Source organism: Rhinichthys klamathensis, unplaced genomic scaffold, assembly GCF_029890125.1.
Source record: "Rhinichthys klamathensis goyatoka isolate OS25496 unplaced genomic scaffold, OSU_Roscu_1.1 h1tg000192l_1, whole genome shotgun sequence".
Classification (NCBI taxonomy): Eukaryota; Metazoa; Chordata; class Actinopteri; order Cypriniformes; family Leuciscidae; genus Rhinichthys; species Rhinichthys klamathensis.
Window position 1 is genome coordinate 1,677,184 of NW_026606718.1, and position 17,225 is coordinate 1,694,408.

General features: G+C 35.7%; 3 protein-coding genes across 3 annotated transcripts; 2 read left to right on the top strand and 1 right to left on the bottom strand.

Moving 5' to 3' along the window:
* Positions 1 to 295: 295 nt before the first annotated feature.
* Positions 296 to 2,526, bottom strand: si:ch1073-44g3.1 (uncharacterized protein LOC797133 homolog). Its single transcript, XM_056262422.1, has 2 exons — positions 2,278 to 2,526; positions 296 to 1,773 (listed from the first exon to the last, which is right to left on the bottom strand). The coding sequence occupies exons 1-2, from the start codon at positions 2,317 to 2,319 to the stop codon at positions 1,168 to 1,170; spliced, it is 648 nt and encodes a 215-aa protein (XP_056118397.1). The 5' UTR covers positions 2,320 to 2,526; the 3' UTR covers positions 296 to 1,167.
* An 884-nt stretch (positions 2,527 to 3,410) lies between these two features.
* Positions 3,411 to 7,927, top strand: ppp2caa (protein phosphatase 2 catalytic subunit alpha a). Its single transcript, XM_056262423.1, has 7 exons — positions 3,411 to 3,811; positions 5,067 to 5,276; positions 5,383 to 5,556; positions 5,692 to 5,781; positions 5,899 to 6,060; positions 6,912 to 7,030; positions 7,117 to 7,927. Exons 1-7 carry the CDS (start codon positions 3,710 to 3,712, stop codon positions 7,187 to 7,189), a joined length of 930 nt encoding a protein of 309 aa, XP_056118398.1. The 5' UTR covers positions 3,411 to 3,709; the 3' UTR covers positions 7,190 to 7,927.
* A 1,365-nt stretch (positions 7,928 to 9,292) lies between these two features.
* Positions 9,293 to 16,734, top strand: sfxn1 (sideroflexin 1). The gene is made up of 11 exons (XM_056262427.1): positions 9,293 to 9,393; positions 12,356 to 12,525; positions 12,645 to 12,815; positions 12,966 to 13,064; positions 13,169 to 13,244; positions 13,557 to 13,642; positions 13,972 to 14,099; positions 15,967 to 16,016; positions 16,204 to 16,253; positions 16,357 to 16,404; positions 16,528 to 16,734. The coding sequence occupies exons 2-11, from the start codon at positions 12,362 to 12,364 to the stop codon at positions 16,622 to 16,624; spliced, it is 969 nt and encodes a 322-aa protein (XP_056118402.1). The 5' UTR covers positions 9,293 to 9,393; positions 12,356 to 12,361; the 3' UTR covers positions 16,625 to 16,734.
* Positions 16,735 to 17,225: the final 491 nt, after the last annotated feature.

Consider the following 17,225-nt stretch of genomic DNA (forward strand, 5'->3'; position numbering starts at 1 on the left):
TAATTTGGCTGCTGTTTCCATAAAATTTTAGTAAATTGAACAAGAATGTAAAAACATGATTGATTAACGTTTTAGGCAGTAGTTATGTGTTTTGTCTTAGAATATTTTTTGAATAGTTTCCTATCCAGCCAATGCAATTTTAAAAAAAATTGTCTACATATATTTTATTATTGAAACAGTTAGTCATACATTAATACTAGAGTCACATCATAAAAGAGAAATTTTAATACCAACTCAATTGGTATTTAAAAATTTTGTAAATCATCTTTTTTTGTTCAGCAGTTTTTCCACACAATTTATATTTTTGGAGTGATAATTGTTTATTTTTATCAGATCAGGTGTATTCAATTACACAAAACTGAGACTTGTTTTATCCCAGTGATTAAAAAAACAACAACATTAACATGGTATTTTAAATTGGATTAATAATCAGCAAAACAATTTTGGGTGGAACAGTGGACACTGGCTGATATAAACTCACAGTTATATTTACAAGAGCACGTGTAAAGGTTATGCCATTGCTGAAATCTGTCATTTGACTTTTTATCAAAAAGCCACATCATCCTCTGTCTTAAAAGGGCACCAGACAGTTCATAAATACAACAACAACAACAACAAAAAAGATAAACATATTGTTAGACATTACAAACAGAGCACTTTCACATACACATCAGGGGAACAGAGGAATTATTACTGCTGATCAGATTTTTCAAGTCAAATGCTATGCATGTCCTAAAATCTAGAGTGAAACAAACCAGGTGTGATGAAGACTGTACCTTTACATCAAAACCTTTATGGAAAAGGTAAAGTTAAATGTAAAACAACACAATTGAAGTTCCTCTACATTTCACTTGAGCAAAGTCTAAGGACCAAAAAGATTAATATGTGTGCAATACTGTAACTTTATTTCACAATACTACCGTCATGCACATCTGTACAATAGGATAACGTACGTCTAGCGAGAAAGGTAATGCTAATGGTCTTTGGAAAAAGATACACAAAAGGATAACACTGCACATACACATGAGTTTAGGTATCAAAATCCATCTTTTTTTTTCTTCTTTTTTTGTTCCTTGCAAGAGTTTGACATTGCAAACACAATTCACTGTGACTTTGGACATGCACCCACATCCCTAGTCCCTCCTTGCAATAAATAAAAAACGGTTTTCACTCTGTAGTGTCTTTCTCTTTCACAGCGGCTTCGCACAAGGCCCTCTTCTGCATCATGGTGTAAGGGAACGGTGCACCATTGCAGGCGCCATAGTCCAGTTTATTAAGCCTTGATAGTGTTTTGATGCTGCCTGGAGGCCTACCTGGGCTCACCTTGTAGCCTGCCGCTTTGGTAGTGCCCAGTGGCCTTCCTGGGCTGGTTTTAAAACCTGCTGCTCTGGTGGTCCCAGGCGGTCGTCCCGTACTTGTCCTGTAGCCTGCAGACTTAGTGGTACCCGAGGGCCTGCCTCGTCGTCCGGACTTCCCAAGGCCCTTCTTTTTCTTAGAGCTCTCTGGAGCATCTGCACCCCTCATTCGAACGGTTTGGGAGTGAAATTCATTCTGGGAGTCTTGCATCTGGCAAGACATGGGCTTGATCATGCTCTGTGGCAAGGGGGGCAAGTTTGGGAGTGGCAGTTGTAGCGAGGGAGGTGGGACAGTGGGGTAAAATTTGTTGGACTGTGAACTGCACAACTCAAAATGACTGGCTGGGTGTTGCCCATCATCCCCAATGCTACCCAGACCATAGTCGTTGCTGTTGCTGGCTACTTGGTGCATCATTTTCTGTTCAAATAAAATATTTTAAAACGTTAGATTGGAAAAAGATACAGTGGTTAGTAAAATGTTTATTTGTATTGTAAAATAGCAACCGAATATAGAAGTATTGCAATTTATACTTTCCAAACATCTTACAACGAGCGCGCGCATCGCAACTGAGTGATTGACGACGTCAATCAAAAAGAAAACAACAGGCCTGTTCAATTAACCATGGAAAGTTATGCAGAGAGAGTCGAACTATGGAAATAGTCAAACTATAAGTATGTCACAATGTACAGCTGGATAAGCAAACACAATGTTTTATCACAAAAAGCCAGGGACCGCAGAATATCTCTTATGCAAGTCCATCGTTGTCCTGTCATTCTGCACGTTTGGTATCTTTTTTTTCCCGGCGCTATTCGGTTGTTAATATATAATAGTCTTTCAATTGCTGTAAATAAAATAAAATGAAATGTAATATAAATTAGATGCAATTTTGCGTTAAATAATGCAATGAAGAAAGTACTTTACCTCATCTGGAACGCGGATCACGGAATGTAATGGGTTAAACATGAAACAGATCTATCTTCCATTCTTGAAAGCAAAAGTATCATTTTATTAACGCAGTAATATGCACATTCTTGAAGCGCAAGATGCTTCTTTCCGAACGATCGTGCAGATTCTGGTTTAAGGGATGGATATTTTTTTCCCTGAACCGCTGAGGTTTAAAGCTGAAAGGCAGCCATTTTCACTAGAAAAAATAATAAAATAGTATGAATAGCTTATACGCATGCGTCAGCTGCTGATGGGAATTTTTTACTGTTCTTCAGCAAATACCAGAAGGCCCTGGTGTCAGCTCACGCGCCACTTTTGTCCTCGATATTTATTCATTTATATACATTTATTTGGTGCTGACATTTGAAAATATCACCATGCACATTGTCTTATGTGTTTTGTTGTGGATCTTTTAAAAATTATTATTTCGATTAATTTAAGTCAGATTTGTGTTTAATGAAAAGCTCATTTATTGCGAGAGCTTACAGAGAAGAAAGCGCAGTCAGTTCGCCGTCACAGAAATAAAACATAGATATATGAGAAAATATATATATTTTAACATAACCACATTAATTATATGGATATCATTAAAATAATTTAATGATAGGATATCATTAAATCAGTATATGAATAATAAAGTGTAAATAAAGAATGTTTAAGAAAAACTATAATAGCTGCTTCACTTTCCAGCAACAGAGCATAACATTATTATTATTGTTATAAATTAAAGAAAGATCCTTCAATTTCCAGCAACTAGCATAATAATAATAATAATACATTATTATGATTATTTAAACCAGACAAACCAGTTATCAAATTACTGTCATTCCCCTTGTACATCAGTTGGCGGCACTAAACGCACAAGAGACAAAACAATAGATCTGCGACAAATGCTACTATGGCGAAAACTGACCTGGTCAATATTAATAAGGTCAGGCTGACGTTCATTGATAGCCTTCCTATCGCGAACGCCTAATTTATAAATATGAATTAGGTCATAAAGATGCGGCATCGTAATCTACCAATGGAACAGGCTTGACTGCTTAATATTAAGAATCAAGCCTTCGCGGTAGTAGGATTCGTCATTTTGAATGCGGATTAGGTGACGTCAAGCTACATGAGCGGATTCTTCGTCGCTGCTGCGCATCATAACCAGAGTCTGACAGAATTCAAAGGAGCTTTCAGGCTGTAGTTTTAATCGTTTGCTGCTTACAAAGAGTTGCAATCATCGTTTTATTCTTGAGGGAGTAAAAGTTTCAGGCCATTTGCAAGTAATCAAGGGGTCGACAGCTTCATTTTAAACTGGGATTGATTACTTTGACGCATGACGCCAAACCCATATAAAGCATTTTGACTCGTTTCACCTTATTTTTTAACATTACTTGCATGCTTTAAGGAAGTGTCGAGAATGGACGAGAAGGTATTCACGAAAGAACTGGACCAATGGATCGAGCAACTGAACGAGTGCAAACAACTATCGGAAAACCAAGTGAAAATTTTATGCGAGAAGGTGAGTGACGATCATCGTCACCTGTGTCAGTGTTGCATTGTATGTTAAGGTTGGTTAAAACACGTGTTATGACAGGCGGCCCGTGGGTGCAGTAGCAGACTATCTAAATTTGTTATCGGCGGCTCAGATACAGTTGCAGTGCGCCCTTCCCACTGGCAATCCGAAGATGGCGGTGCCGAATTATTCTATTATTGGCCGTCTGTGCGCCATGAATGTGACTATTGGTTGTCGGCTGTGCAGCGCAGTTAGCAACCAGAGCTCTTCAGGTTATGCCCACTTTTGTTATTCGTTGTCAGGCAGAGTTTGGGGTTTGTCTTTGCTTTCTAAGCCAACATGGGAGGGACGGTAAAGGTTCAGATACCTCAGTGGGGGAAACAAAAAAAACAACAAAAAAAACTAATTTTGTGTTGTATGTAACTTATGTTGTTTTAATGTGTTGAAAACAAAGCCATATTCTTGTTGCTTAGCAATATTATAATTGCCCTTTATTTCATTAGTCCACATGCATTAATCAGTATGTCCTTATTCTGTTAAACCATTTTTTATGTTCTGCTATAAGTTTTCCCCCCACAATGTAAAAAAAATGAAAATGCACACTTGTTTCCTTAAATAGTTGACCTAAAAATGAAATTCTGTCGTCAAGTACTCACCCACACAATGTTCCAAACCTGCATGATTTTTTTTTTCTGTGAAGCACAAAGGGAGATCTGCCATAGTTTGTATTCTGGAAATAAAATCTATATTTTCATGTTAAAATAAATGAATAACGATATCAGTTATTATAATTACAAATTAATTTAAATACTACTTAAAGCACATTTGGTAACTCTTTATTTTACACATTGTTACCTTGTTACACATTACATAATAGTGACTGTACTATTAACTATAATATATGCATAATTACAAGCAACTAACCCTAAACCAAACCCCAATCTTAACTCTAACCCTTTAGTAAGTACATGTAATTAATTATGAATATTAAGTACTTAAATATATAATTACACTGTAACACAGACACCTTAAAATAAAGTGTCACTGCACATTTTAAGGCTGCTAGACAAACATTGTTTAGTGTATTTACTAGTCCCTCTTAATTTATTTCCAATAACACATGCCATTATTAATAATATAATATAATCACTGATCCGTGTCTACATTGCCTCCCACAGTTTGTTAGAAATTTTAAATGTACTTTAGGTTAATAGTTGAAACCATTTCTTGTTGTCTAAGCTGCTTGTTTTATCTATTGCAGGCTAAAGAAATTTTATCTAAAGAGTCAAACGTCCAGGAAGTGCGTTGCCCTGTCACAGTATGCGGAGATGTACATGGCCAATTTCACGATCTTATGGAACTCTTTAAGATTGGGGGTAAATCACCAGATACTAATTATCTATTTATGGGAGACTACGTGGATAGAGGTTACTATTCAGTCGAGACAGTCTCACTGCTGGTGTCTTTAAAGGTATGTGAATAGACACAGCTTTAACATTGATCTGAAGTTACTAATACAAGAAAATGTGAATTTGCATTGTGTTAATGGCTTGTTTTTGTAACTGTAAATCCTGCAGGTTCGATATCGAGAGAGAATCACCATCCTCCGCGGAAACCATGAAAGCAGACAAATCACACAAGTTTATGGCTTTTATGACGAGTGCCTGAGAAAATATGGAAATGCAAATGTTTGGAAATATTTCACAGACCTTTTTGACTACCTTCCTCTTACAGCCCTCGTGGACACACAGGTAAATTGGTTAGTGATTAACAGTTACAGTATTTCATCCATTGTAATTGTCTTATGACATTTACATCAAAACAAAAAGCTGTTTGCACAGTAATTTGAGTGCGCATAAAGCTTAAACCTAACTCTGTTTGCACAGATTTTCTGTCTCCATGGAGGATTGTCACCTTCAATTGACACACTGGATCACATTCGCGCATTGGACCGGATCCAAGAAGTTCCCCATGAGGTATAAATTCCACCTGTGAATATCAGAAAGATGTATAGTGTTTCTTTCATATTCAACATTATTAAGAGTCCCAGCTGTGAATACTACTCACAGAAGCTTATGAAATCTTGTTGGCAGGGTCCCATGTGTGATTTGCTGTGGTCCGATCCAGATGACCGTGGAGGTTGGGGGATTTCCCCCAGGGGGGCTGGGTACACGTTTGGCCAGGACATCTCGGAAACATTTAACCATGCCAACTGCTTGACTCTGGTCTCAAGAGCCCACCAGTTAGTGATGGAGGTAAAAGAGAGGTTGATTACCAATGTTTATGTATTGTTTATATAAGAGAAATACATAAACATTACAATACAATCTAATATTTGTCTGTGTACAGTACTGTGCAAAAGTCTTAGGCAAGGGGTTTTAAACCAGTTATTTATATATTTTGCTTTAGTGTGTAAGTGGGAAATTTCAGTTTACATTTCCAAACATTCATTTTGCCATTAATTGCAATAATCCAGTGAGATTTTTGTATGCGTAAAGAGTCCGACTGCTCCGCACGGAGATCTGGTCTCACCATCATATATATATATATATAGAGAGAGAGATAGAGAGAGAGAGAGAGAAAGACAGAAAGCAGCATTATTATATTATATAGAGATACTACATGAACTATATAGACATACTATTATAGTTTTTATTTTTAGATTTTCCAGTTTAATTATTATACAATTGAATTATTTTTAGTTAAAATGTTAGTAATTTTGTTGTATGTTTTTGACATTTTTATTGTCATTTATTGACATTTTTATTTCAGTTTTAATTGTAGTTATTTTAGTTCATTAAGTTAAACTAAATGAAAGTAAGAAATATTGGCTTGGCAGTTATCTGAAATAAAATACGTTTATATATATATATATATATATATATATATATATATATATATATATATATATATATATATATATATATATATATTTAATTTTATTTCAGTTAACGACATATTTTTTTATGGTTTTGGTTTAAGTTAACTATAATAACCCTGGGACAAAGTTATTACATTTTTTGAATTTGTAGCACATGGATAATAATAGACCTACTATTTGTTGATAAGCTACAGGCTAATATATTTTTTAAAAACATTTTCACAGGGTTATAACTGGTGTCATGAACGTAATGTGGTAACGATCTTCAGCGCACCCAATTATTGCTACCGATGTGGTAACCAGGCTGCGATCATGGAACTTGATGACACGCTGAAGTACTCCTTGTATGTATATGACAAACAAAGCATATTTTTTTTATTGATGATTTTACAATTATAAACATTTATATTAACAGAATGATTTCCTTTAGTTTACAGTTTGACCCGGCACCACGTAGAGGAGAGCCTCATGTCACTCGTCGCACTCCAGATTATTTTCTGTAAAATGGGAAGGCTTTTTTTAAATTACAGTATTGCAGCACTATCAGTGGACTATCATACTACCAGTGGACAATGATTATTCATAGAAGACATGCTCATCTGTTAAAATTTTCTAACACAAACCCCTGTCCTTGGACCAAAACGTGCCATATCTAGTACAGCAACAAGCTAAATGCAGTAATCTCAACAAACACACAAAATGCAACAGTACTCTCTCATCTCCATCATGTACTTTTCTCTCTTCTGTACTAAAAACAGTTGTGTTTTTGATCAGGATGTAAGGGTTTCATCAGACTAAGGGGTTTTTGTGCATTCTTCTGAAGCGCTGTGTTTTGGAATAACAATATTTGAATTTACACACTAAATGCTTATGACTGGATAATGTACACGTTGTGATGAGCTTAAAATAGTGCTGTGTATTATAGCTGCATTTTCATGCTGCATGGCCTCGGGTTCACAATGAGCTGTCATCTGGCAAATGTCCGATTGCTGTTTTAACTGATTGCCTACTGCAATGTTTGTTGCAGGTTGGTATGAAACACTTTAGGTTTAGTCTCTTTTCAATGTCCTCTAAGCACTTTTTCAATACAGTATTTGTTATTGTACTTAGTTTACAGAGCAGTAGTTTTGTTTGTTTCTGCTTTTGTATGTTACTGCATTATTTCCCAATACTTTGTAATTTAATCAGAGCACAATTAAATAGGGATTTGAACAGCAATAAAAACTCATGCTATTTATCTATGTTAAGTCTGTTTCTTTTTAGAAAACAGCTGTAATGTTTGTCCTCTGTTGTAGGATACTGCAAAATGTTATCAGTGTTGCTGATTGATTTTAATTGTTAGGTCATTCCTGTTATGCAGTACAGTTGAGCACTGTAACTATAATTTATTTTTCTTTCTTTTTTTAAATGTATTGGAATTTAAGGAAGGTTATAATACAATACAGCAGACTTTCAAATAATGCTCTGGCCAAGCTCAGGTAACAATAAATGAATAAGATGGGACCTAATGGGAAGGGAATAAAGTGCTAAAGTTAACCATTACTAAGTGAGAGTTTGCTAACATTACGGTGGAATATTTTTGAAATTTAATAGCATGCCATTTTCAATAATTTTATTTTATAGGATAGAACATTTTAAAGGAAGACTTAATATAATCTAGTGCCGTTTAACTTTCAAACGAAAAATATCTCAAAAAAATATTTATTAAAAATATTTTTTATTTAAAATTCACACCTATGTTCACTTAATTTCGATTAAAAAGCAATATTTACATGTTAAAAATGTGTGAGTTTAATACTTAACATTCCAGACATGCCGACATGACAATGCAATACATAACAGGAATGACTTGGTTGGTGTTTAATATCCGCTAGATGGAGCTATTTTCTTAAATCTAACTCTTGTTAATTATTGTCATTAGACGGGTTTTGCTTAGCTAAAAAGCTTTACATGGCTCCAAGTTAATGGCATTTCGAAAATATTTTTTGAAAGGAATTAAATTCGTCTCTTTCTGCAGAGAATCGATCCATAAATTGACACTAGGTTAAAGTGTTAATTAATTGTCATCATTCTGTATTACATAGAAATGTAACGTTACTTGTAAATTGAGTTAAGAAATGTCAAATGGTAGTTAACTTAGTGCATTTACTTCGGTATGAGTGTCTATTTACACAGATTTAAACTAAGTGCAAATAGCCCGTTATTTTGGTGAATACAACATTCATAAAAAGATGAATGATTTACGTTTTAGTTTTAGACAGACAACCAACAGTTAAAAATTAATGAAATAAAAAATTACTTGCCCAAGGCTTATTAGACCTAATATTGCGTGTTTGAAGATATTACATTTCATAATCAAAATATTTTATATCATTAGATTTCATAGTAAACGTCCTTACGTCGACTGACTAATGTATTGTATTTAACTCGGTAAACGTAAGAAACTAAAATTCCGTTGCTCACTGTTTATTTTTTTTTACCAATGTCTTGGATCACGACATAAATGTAAGAATCTCATGTTACAAATATTTCCCAAGATATTTGAAACTTTTATTTTGAAATATCAGCAGCGCCGCTGGTGGGTGGTGCTTTTACTGCAGCGTACTTCACATTCATTCGTAAATACCAAATTAGCCTCGGTGCGCGAGACTGATATCTGCAGCGGAGAGCTCGTGGTGTGATTTTGTCTGACGGCGGGCTTTGCACTGTAAGTAACAGGACCTTTCGCATTTTTTTCCACGGATGTCATTTTCAAGATATATTTCTTCTTCTTCTTTTTTTTTTTACTGGATGCATTAGAATGTAAAACCTTATGCTGCCAGTAAGGGGATTTGTGATGTGGCATCCAGAGGTTGATAAAGAGGTGCACAGCTGGAGTTGTACAGATGGTTTTAAAGATAAAACTAAAACGTATTAAGATATTTATCATATGGAGCAACCCTCCAATATTTATTTTACCATAATATTTAAACATATTATAATTCATATTTAGGACATATTGAAAGCCCCAATGGAAGCCACCCAACCGGTACCGACTGGTTTTGAACCATTCTTTGCCAATGGGCTACAATGATGATATTCTAACAATTGATTTCAAAACAAGACACAATTTAAATCATTCCATTTATCCCATGTTTTGCTCTTTAAAGAGCATCAATGTTTTAACACATCAAATAAAGCATTAAGATGAGTGAATGCATATTATTTCTAGATTGTTGAAATAATACACAGTAATAATACAGTCATGAAAGCACACTATTGGGCAACAAATGGGTTGTTTAGGGAAAGTGTCATAAACGTCTCTGTTCAAAGTTCATTTCGGATCAAGAGGCCCGTGTATCGGTCAGTATCTTATCTGTCCAATCCATAGTGTGGACTAAATGTTTTCATGTTTGGAAAGCACGATATGAATTTTTGCTTTGCAGCGATGTCCGATTCGTGAATGAATTGTTCTTTTGAGTCGGATCTTTACTTAATGAATCGGTTGCACAAGCAGTCAGAACAATTTGTTCACGAAATTGACTGAACGATTCGTTTACGATTCAGTCCGAATCAACGAGAATCGTCCCTTTTAATTTGTAATGAGACGTAAAACGACAGAATGAGCATTCGCGTAGACAAGCGGAGCAGAAAGTAACTTACTTCATTGGCAAAAGCAGAAATATTACAAATAAAATGTTTACAATTTAAGAGAATTGTTTTGATCAGTAGTACGCATATGAAATTGAGTTGGTTTTCTAAATTGCTTGAAATTTTAAACCACATCATTATTTAAAAAAAAAAAAAAAAGTAATTAAAAAAGCTATGTATGCCTAGTTGGCTACAAACCAAACGTTTCTGAACCTGATGTCAGTGACCACGTGATGGCGTATCGCTGAATCCCTGAAATGTTTTGAACTGGTTCTTTGAAACGAACTGTTCAAAAGAACCGATTAGCGAAAATGAGTCAGACTTTCTTTCACTAGTGAAAAACGCGTTTTAAAAGGGAAGCAGCGCAAACCAAAACATCAGGCTCGAGCAGACTCAAGTGATCTCGTGCAAAACACTTGAACCACTATTTGATTTAAAGAGACACAGACCCACTTTTGTAGCCGTGTTTAAGTGAAACGCGTGATTTATTGTCCTCCCTTTATCTGTCTTTGGTGTCTTCAAAACACTCTATTTTCAAAATAAAATTTCACCACGCTGTACATTTAGAGCGTGTGGTTTATTTAATTGATTTAATTTGGCCTTTGTGAATGCCTATTCTTGGAATATGCTCATGCAAATAAATGGTTAAATCTTGTTTATGCCTGTTTAAGTTAACAATCGCAAGGACAGTAAAATCCCCCCCAAAATACTACCCTCGTATAATTTAAAACCCTTATAGCTTTCTTTCTTCAGTACAAAACAAAAAGTCTTGCAGTACAGTAATCTTCACTTTCATTGTATGGAAAATGATGCAATGAAAGTGAAGGATGACTGAGACTGTCAGTTCTTCACAGTCTGCTGTTATTTTATTTATCTTCCACATAAGAAAGTCATAGAGAGCTAAATTGTGAAAGATTTTTTTGAGTGCACTCCCCTTTTAAATTCATCAACCCCCTCTCCTGTGACTAAATGTCTAATCTTATACTTTTTAGAATTGTTTATAGAAACACAGGCCATATATACACATAGGTGCTGCTTTACATGGGGACTAGCAGAACCAAATGTAATTTTCAGAGTGACTGATGTTCCAGCCTTTCTTTGCTTGGCTGGTCCGCTGTGTCTTTAGAAACTACATGCTGATTCAGCGGTAGCCTAATCAGGGGGAGGAATGTCATGTGCAAGCATTATTCAGGTTTTTTTTTTTTCTTGCTGGAAAAACGTACAGTGTTTTCTCCATATAAGAAATAAAAACTTACTGTTCACCAAGAAATTAAAATTCTCTTTTTACATTTTCTATCAAAAGTCTGGGGGCAAGTAATTATTATTATTATTATTTTGGGAGAAATCAATACTTTTATTCAGCAAGGATGCATAAAATTGATTAAAAGGTAAAAACATTTATAGTGTTATAAGTGATTACCATTTCAAATTAATGCTGTTCTTTTGATCTTTCCATTTATCAAAGAATACTAGAATAAAGTATCACAGTGTCCACAAAAATATTAAGCAGCACAACTGGTTTCAACATTGATAACAAGAAATGTTTCTTGAGCACCAAAGCAAAATGATTTCTGAAGGATCATGTGACACTGAAGACTGGAGTAATGATGCTGAAAATTCAGTTTTGCCATCACAGGAATAAATTACAATTAATAAATTAGATTTTAAAATATATTAAAATAGAAAATAGCTGTTTTACTTTTAAATGGTAATACCATTTGACCATATTAACGTTCTTACTGTATTTTTGAGCAAATAAATGCAGCCTTTGAGACTTCTTTCAAAAACATTTAAAAAAATCGTTGAACGTTTGAACGTTAGTGTACTCGCCATTATTCCAAACCTGCATGTTGTAATTCTTCTGTGGAACAGAACAGAAGTAGTTTTTTTAAGAATCTTTCTTCGGCTTCTTGCTATACCAGTCATGGTACCACCATAATGTTTTAAAAATAACTTGTTTTCAAAGACATTTACACTGTTGTGTGTTAAAAGATTAAGTGAAGTCTATCCAAGGTTTTAACAGTGTAATATGTTCACAGTGTACCATGGCAGCCGTGCTCTCCACCTCCATAAACATTAAAGAGCCACGCTGGGATCAGGGAACATTTGTGGGTCGCGCAAAGCATTTCTTCACTGTCACAGACCCTAGAAACATCCTCCTGTCGAATGAACAATTAGAAAATGCACGTCAGATTATTCAGGATTACAAGTAAGTCTCTACTCTGCATTTATTTACAGCATGTGCTTTTGTATAGGATTCATTGTTACATATGCTGAGTTTGCCAGATACCAAGTGCGCCATCATTTTCCATTCTCTTATCCCTGAAGAAAAGGGGTGGTATCACCGGGTCTCACAGAAGATGAGCTATGGAGGGCGAAGTATGTTTTTGACTCGGCATTCCATCCAGACACAGGCGAGAAAATGCTCCTGATTGGTCGCATGTCTGCTCAGGTTCCTATGAACATGACCATCACTGGATGCATGATGACGTTCTACAGGTAAATCATGCTGGGTTTTGCTGTATAATCCATTATTATAGTGGCTACAGTGTAGCTATAAGACTTGGTGGATTTTCTCTGGATAATAAACCATTTCACCACATATAATGCTGAATATTTATACTCTCTCTCTCTCTCTCTTGCTTTTAGAACGACTCCAGCAGTTCTGTTTTGGCAGTGGATCAATCAGTCTTTCAATGCAATAGTCAATTACACCAACAGGAGTGGAGACGCTCCCATCACAGTAAAGTGAGAGGATTTAGATCATGCATATGAATATTTGTTTCACTTTATGCATTTCTTCTTTCAACTAATTTGCAATATCCCTAAATTCCTAATATATGTCCTTGCAGCCAGCTTGGCACAGCATATGTATCAGCCACCACAGGGGCCGTGGCTACTGCTTTAGGACTAAATGCATTAGCAAAGGTAATGGTCTGTCATCGCCAGTGCTCGAAGTGGACCAGTACCGGCACTTCTATATTTAAACCTGTAGCGTACCCTCACTTTTTCTTGTGTACCGGCACTTCTCACATGTTGCCGGTACTCTGACCGCCCTGCCTCCAGAACGCGATTTAAACCCTCAGGAGTAATGCCACTTTTTTCCCCCCACTTCGATCACTGGTTATCGCTTACTAATAAGTTTTAACTCTTTCACATCAAAGTATTAAATATTATGCTCAGTGCTCACTATGTGTTCATGTAATAATTAGTAATTATGTTTAATTTTCTGTCTTTCAGCATGTGTCCCCACTCATAGGACGCTTTGTGCCATTCGCTGCTGTAGCTGCTGCTAACTGTATCAATATTCCACTCATGAGACAACGGTAAATAATTATCTAGAGCAAATCGTTTGCATAAAGAGGTTTGACCTGATTTTACTCTGAATTGGTTGTTCGGTAGTCATGGAATTTTGTAATCACAAAAAGATTCTCAATGCATATTTTGTAACATTATAAATTGTCTACTGTCACTATTGATCAATTTAATGCATCCTGGCTGAATAAAATTATTTCCTTAAAAAAAGAAAATCGACTGACCCCAAACCGTCAGCAGTGGTTCAAAACAGTAATGTAATATTGTGTGTTGCTGTTCATTTATAATAGACATGAAGTGAGTATATCATATGGAGCGCATCTTTCCTTTTGTTTCTCAGGGAACTCAAACATGGCATTCCAGTAACAGATGAGAATGACAATCGGTTAGGAGAATCTTCAAATGCAGCTCAACAGGCCATTACACAAGTGGTGGTTTCCAGAATCCTCATGGCCTCTCCGGGAATGGGTTTGTTTACTCTAAAAGTCTTGAGATTGTCTTTTATTAATTAAGATGACTTTTCACCTATGCTCATTAAAGGTGCAGTTAGTGATTTCTGGATTGAAAGTAGATCTGACTAAAACACACTTGTAGCCAATCAGCAGTATACAGTATACACTCATGATAGGGGAGGAGAGAGAGAGTGAGCAAGAGGGAGCTTTGAAAAAAGACTGTAGAAAGAGAGATGGCTGAGAGACATTACAAAGGAGAAAAGGTTAGAGGAATATTACTGGAAAAAGAAGGGTTATGATGAGAGCTTTAGGACCTATCCTGCGTAGTGTTGTCAAAATATTCGGTACTTCGGTACCAAGTCGGTACTAAAAAAATTTAAACGTCACGGTACCAAGTACCGGTGGTACCGAGTACCCTGTCAAACCCGGTTCTGGATGCGCATACATGCACGAAGGGTGTGAAGTTGCGTCCGCTTCATGAAAGCGCTGAGACATGGCGACCGGCGGCGCTGCTGATGTGGTGTCTGTGTATATTACACTGCAAAAAGACTATTTAAATATTTTCCCTGCATGTTTTGCTTGTCTCTGTGTGAATGAACGCGCGGTTTCATTTAACGTTACCTCACACACACACACACACACACACACACACACACTAAAGCACGAGTGACATTCACGCTGTTTTCAGTCTCTGCTGCCTCACGATATGATGACATGATTCAATTCATCTCCGAGAGTCACTTCATGAGCATTTTACCGTTTCATTTGAGAAAAACTATCGTCATATCATACACGCACAGAAACTCAAAGGTCTTCACGGCAACCCGTCAAAATAAAAGTTCGGTTTAACTTAAAGAAATTGACAGAAATAATTATATTAGGCCACTGTACAATAGATTTAACTACGTCTCCATTAATTAAAAATACTACTACTAATAATAATAATGTGTGCATAGAAGGTTGCTTATTTTTCACTTGATTTTTTTTATAAGCAATATTTCTCAATATCATCAATATTTTCGTTTAATCAGCATGTAGCCTTCAATGCTTTCATACATTTACCGTCATAAATAACAAAGTCATTGAATTGAATTGAATTTTTTTTTTCAAATAGTTAAATTGGAAAAATAGTTCAAACTGGTTTTGCTGTGGTACCGAAATTGGTACCGAGAACCGTAAAATTTTAATGGTATCGGTACCGACTAATGGAATTTTGGTACCGTGACATCCCTGCGTTAATATTGAAAAAGTTTGCTAGCGCTGGAGAGACATTAGAGAACGGGAAGACTTGAAAATAGATGCTGAGGTTGCTTTGTATCTACTTCATATGTGAGTAACATTGGTTTTGCTATGTTTCACAGAACAAAGATATGCTGTTGTAGTAAATATTAGCTAGTAACAGGACAGTTTTCAATGTCATTGTTTGTCTTGAGCTGCTGTGCTGCTGGCGACTAACAACCAACTCTTGTTTGTATATACTATTGTTTACTGTATGTAAAAATAAAATAAAAATGTATGTACATTTTTTTTGTATTTTTGTCCATTCGTCATCTTCGCTTTATTTTCCGCGAAGCATTATTTTGCTTCACTCCACTCATGTTTGTGCATTTTGGGGGTGGAGCAATAAAGGAGGGTGTGTGTTTGTTTGGGTTGATTTCAAATATCAAATATGTTTCTCAAAAATTGCTTACTGCACCTTTAAACCCAGAAATTAAGTCTAAGGATTTTATATAATAAAATATATGATATTAAAAATATCAGGTTTTTCACGATTTTCTCAAACTTTCATCCCCACTGTCTTATGCAGACGCAATGTTGCATATCTGGTTATGGGACAGTGTAATTGCAAGCAAGAAATATAACTAATTGTTTTCGTCCTGTAGCAATCCCTCCATTTTTAATGAACTCTTTGGAAAAGAAGGCCTTCCTCAAGGTAATTTCAAAATTGCATTATAAATGTTTTGTTTACATGACTGAAAATCTTAATGAAAATTGTTCAGCCTTAACACATACCCGTCTACAGTGTCCAGTCTGCTTGAATGCTCTATCCCTTACAATGGCCCCATAGAATCATGGGCTTTGTTGCCAGGTTGATTCCCCCCCCCTCTTTATTTTTTCAGAGGTTTCCGTGGATGAGTGCACCCATTCAAGTTGGCTTGGTTGGGTTTTGGTGAGTTGCCAAAGATAGATTTATGGTCTAATAAACTGTTATCTTCTGAAAGACATTCAAGAATTTGTGACCCATTCTTTTGTACTTTCTTTCTTCTTCTTAGCCTTGTGTTTGCAACCCCATTGTGTTGTGCGTTATTCCCACAAAAGAGGTGAGAACGTTCTCAAAACTAAATGCCTGTATGATTTTGGAATCTTTTGAATCATTTCAGAATGACTCATTTTGCTTTGTAAATCATTCTGTTGCACTTCATAATTCCAATTTGTTCATACAGCTCTATGGCAGTGAGCCGCTTGGAACCAGAACTGCAGGAGAAGATTCGAGCCAGTCATCCTGGAATAGAGACGGTCTACTTCAACAAAGGACTGTAAAGACAAACGTTGGTGAATCTCCTCTCTACTGTAATGGTTTCACGTACCATCTTAAACATCTTTTGTGTGCCAAAGTTCACCCGTTCCTCTCCAGGACATACCAACTCAGTCATTTTAATTGTTTTTAAGCTAAATCCTTATTGTCGTTGCCAATTTGTGCCGGTCTTTTGTCTGACATGTGTATATACTCACTACTGTATATACATTTAGTATTTTTTTTTAATTTCTGAAATAATTCAGTTTGCTGCCAGATTATTGAAATTTATTATTCCATGTGCCACTCAATGTCATTTTCAGTAAGGATCAAAGATGGCAGATGTTGACCTTGTTTTTTTTATTAGTCTGCATTGCATTGTTGTCAGTATTTCGTGTTTATCTCTTCATGATGGTTGCAGTTTATACAGTACTGCCAAATTTAATTTAATTTCAGTTACAAGAAAAGTCAAGGGACGTCTTTATGACAATAGTGCAATCCGTTTAAAACGTTGCCAAATACAAACCTCTGCTGCAAATTTCCTTAGATGCAGGTTTAATAAACCGATAAACTACAGCATGAGTTTTAAGAAGAGTTTTATCTATTTTACTATCCTCAGTATTTGAG

What these genes read in the sequence shown, in the direction of transcription:
- si:ch1073-44g3.1 (XM_056262422.1), bottom strand. Translation starts at nt 2,319, where the DNA reads ATGTTTAACCCATTACATTCCGTGATCCGCGTTCCAGATGAG. An exon ending in TGATCCGCGTTCCAGATGAG is followed by an intron (nt 1,774 to 2,277) that starts GTAAAGTACTTT and finishes TTATTTGAACAG; the next exon opens with AAAATGATGCACCAAGTAGC.
- ppp2caa (XM_056262423.1), top strand. Translation starts at nt 3,710, where the DNA reads ATGGACGAGAAGGTATTCACGAAAGAACTGGACCAATGGATCGAGCAA. An exon ending in TGAAAATTTTATGCGAGAAG is followed by an intron (nt 3,812 to 5,066) that starts GTGAGTGACGAT and finishes TATCTATTGCAG; the next exon opens with GCTAAAGAAATTTTATCTAA. An exon ending in GACACGCTGAAGTACTCCTT is followed by an intron (nt 7,031 to 7,116) that starts GTATGTATATGA and finishes GATTTCCTTTAG; the next exon opens with TTTACAGTTTGACCCGGCAC.
- sfxn1 (XM_056262427.1), top strand. Translation starts at nt 12,362, where the DNA reads ATGGCAGCCGTGCTCTCCACCTCCATAAACATTAAAGAGCCACGCTGG. An exon ending in GACGCTCCCATCACAGTAAA is followed by an intron (nt 13,065 to 13,168) that starts GTGAGAGGATTT and finishes ATGTCCTTGCAG; the next exon opens with CCAGCTTGGCACAGCATATG. An exon ending in GCGTTATTCCCACAAAAGAG is followed by an intron (nt 16,405 to 16,527) that starts GTGAGAACGTTC and finishes TTGTTCATACAG; the next exon opens with CTCTATGGCAGTGAGCCGCT.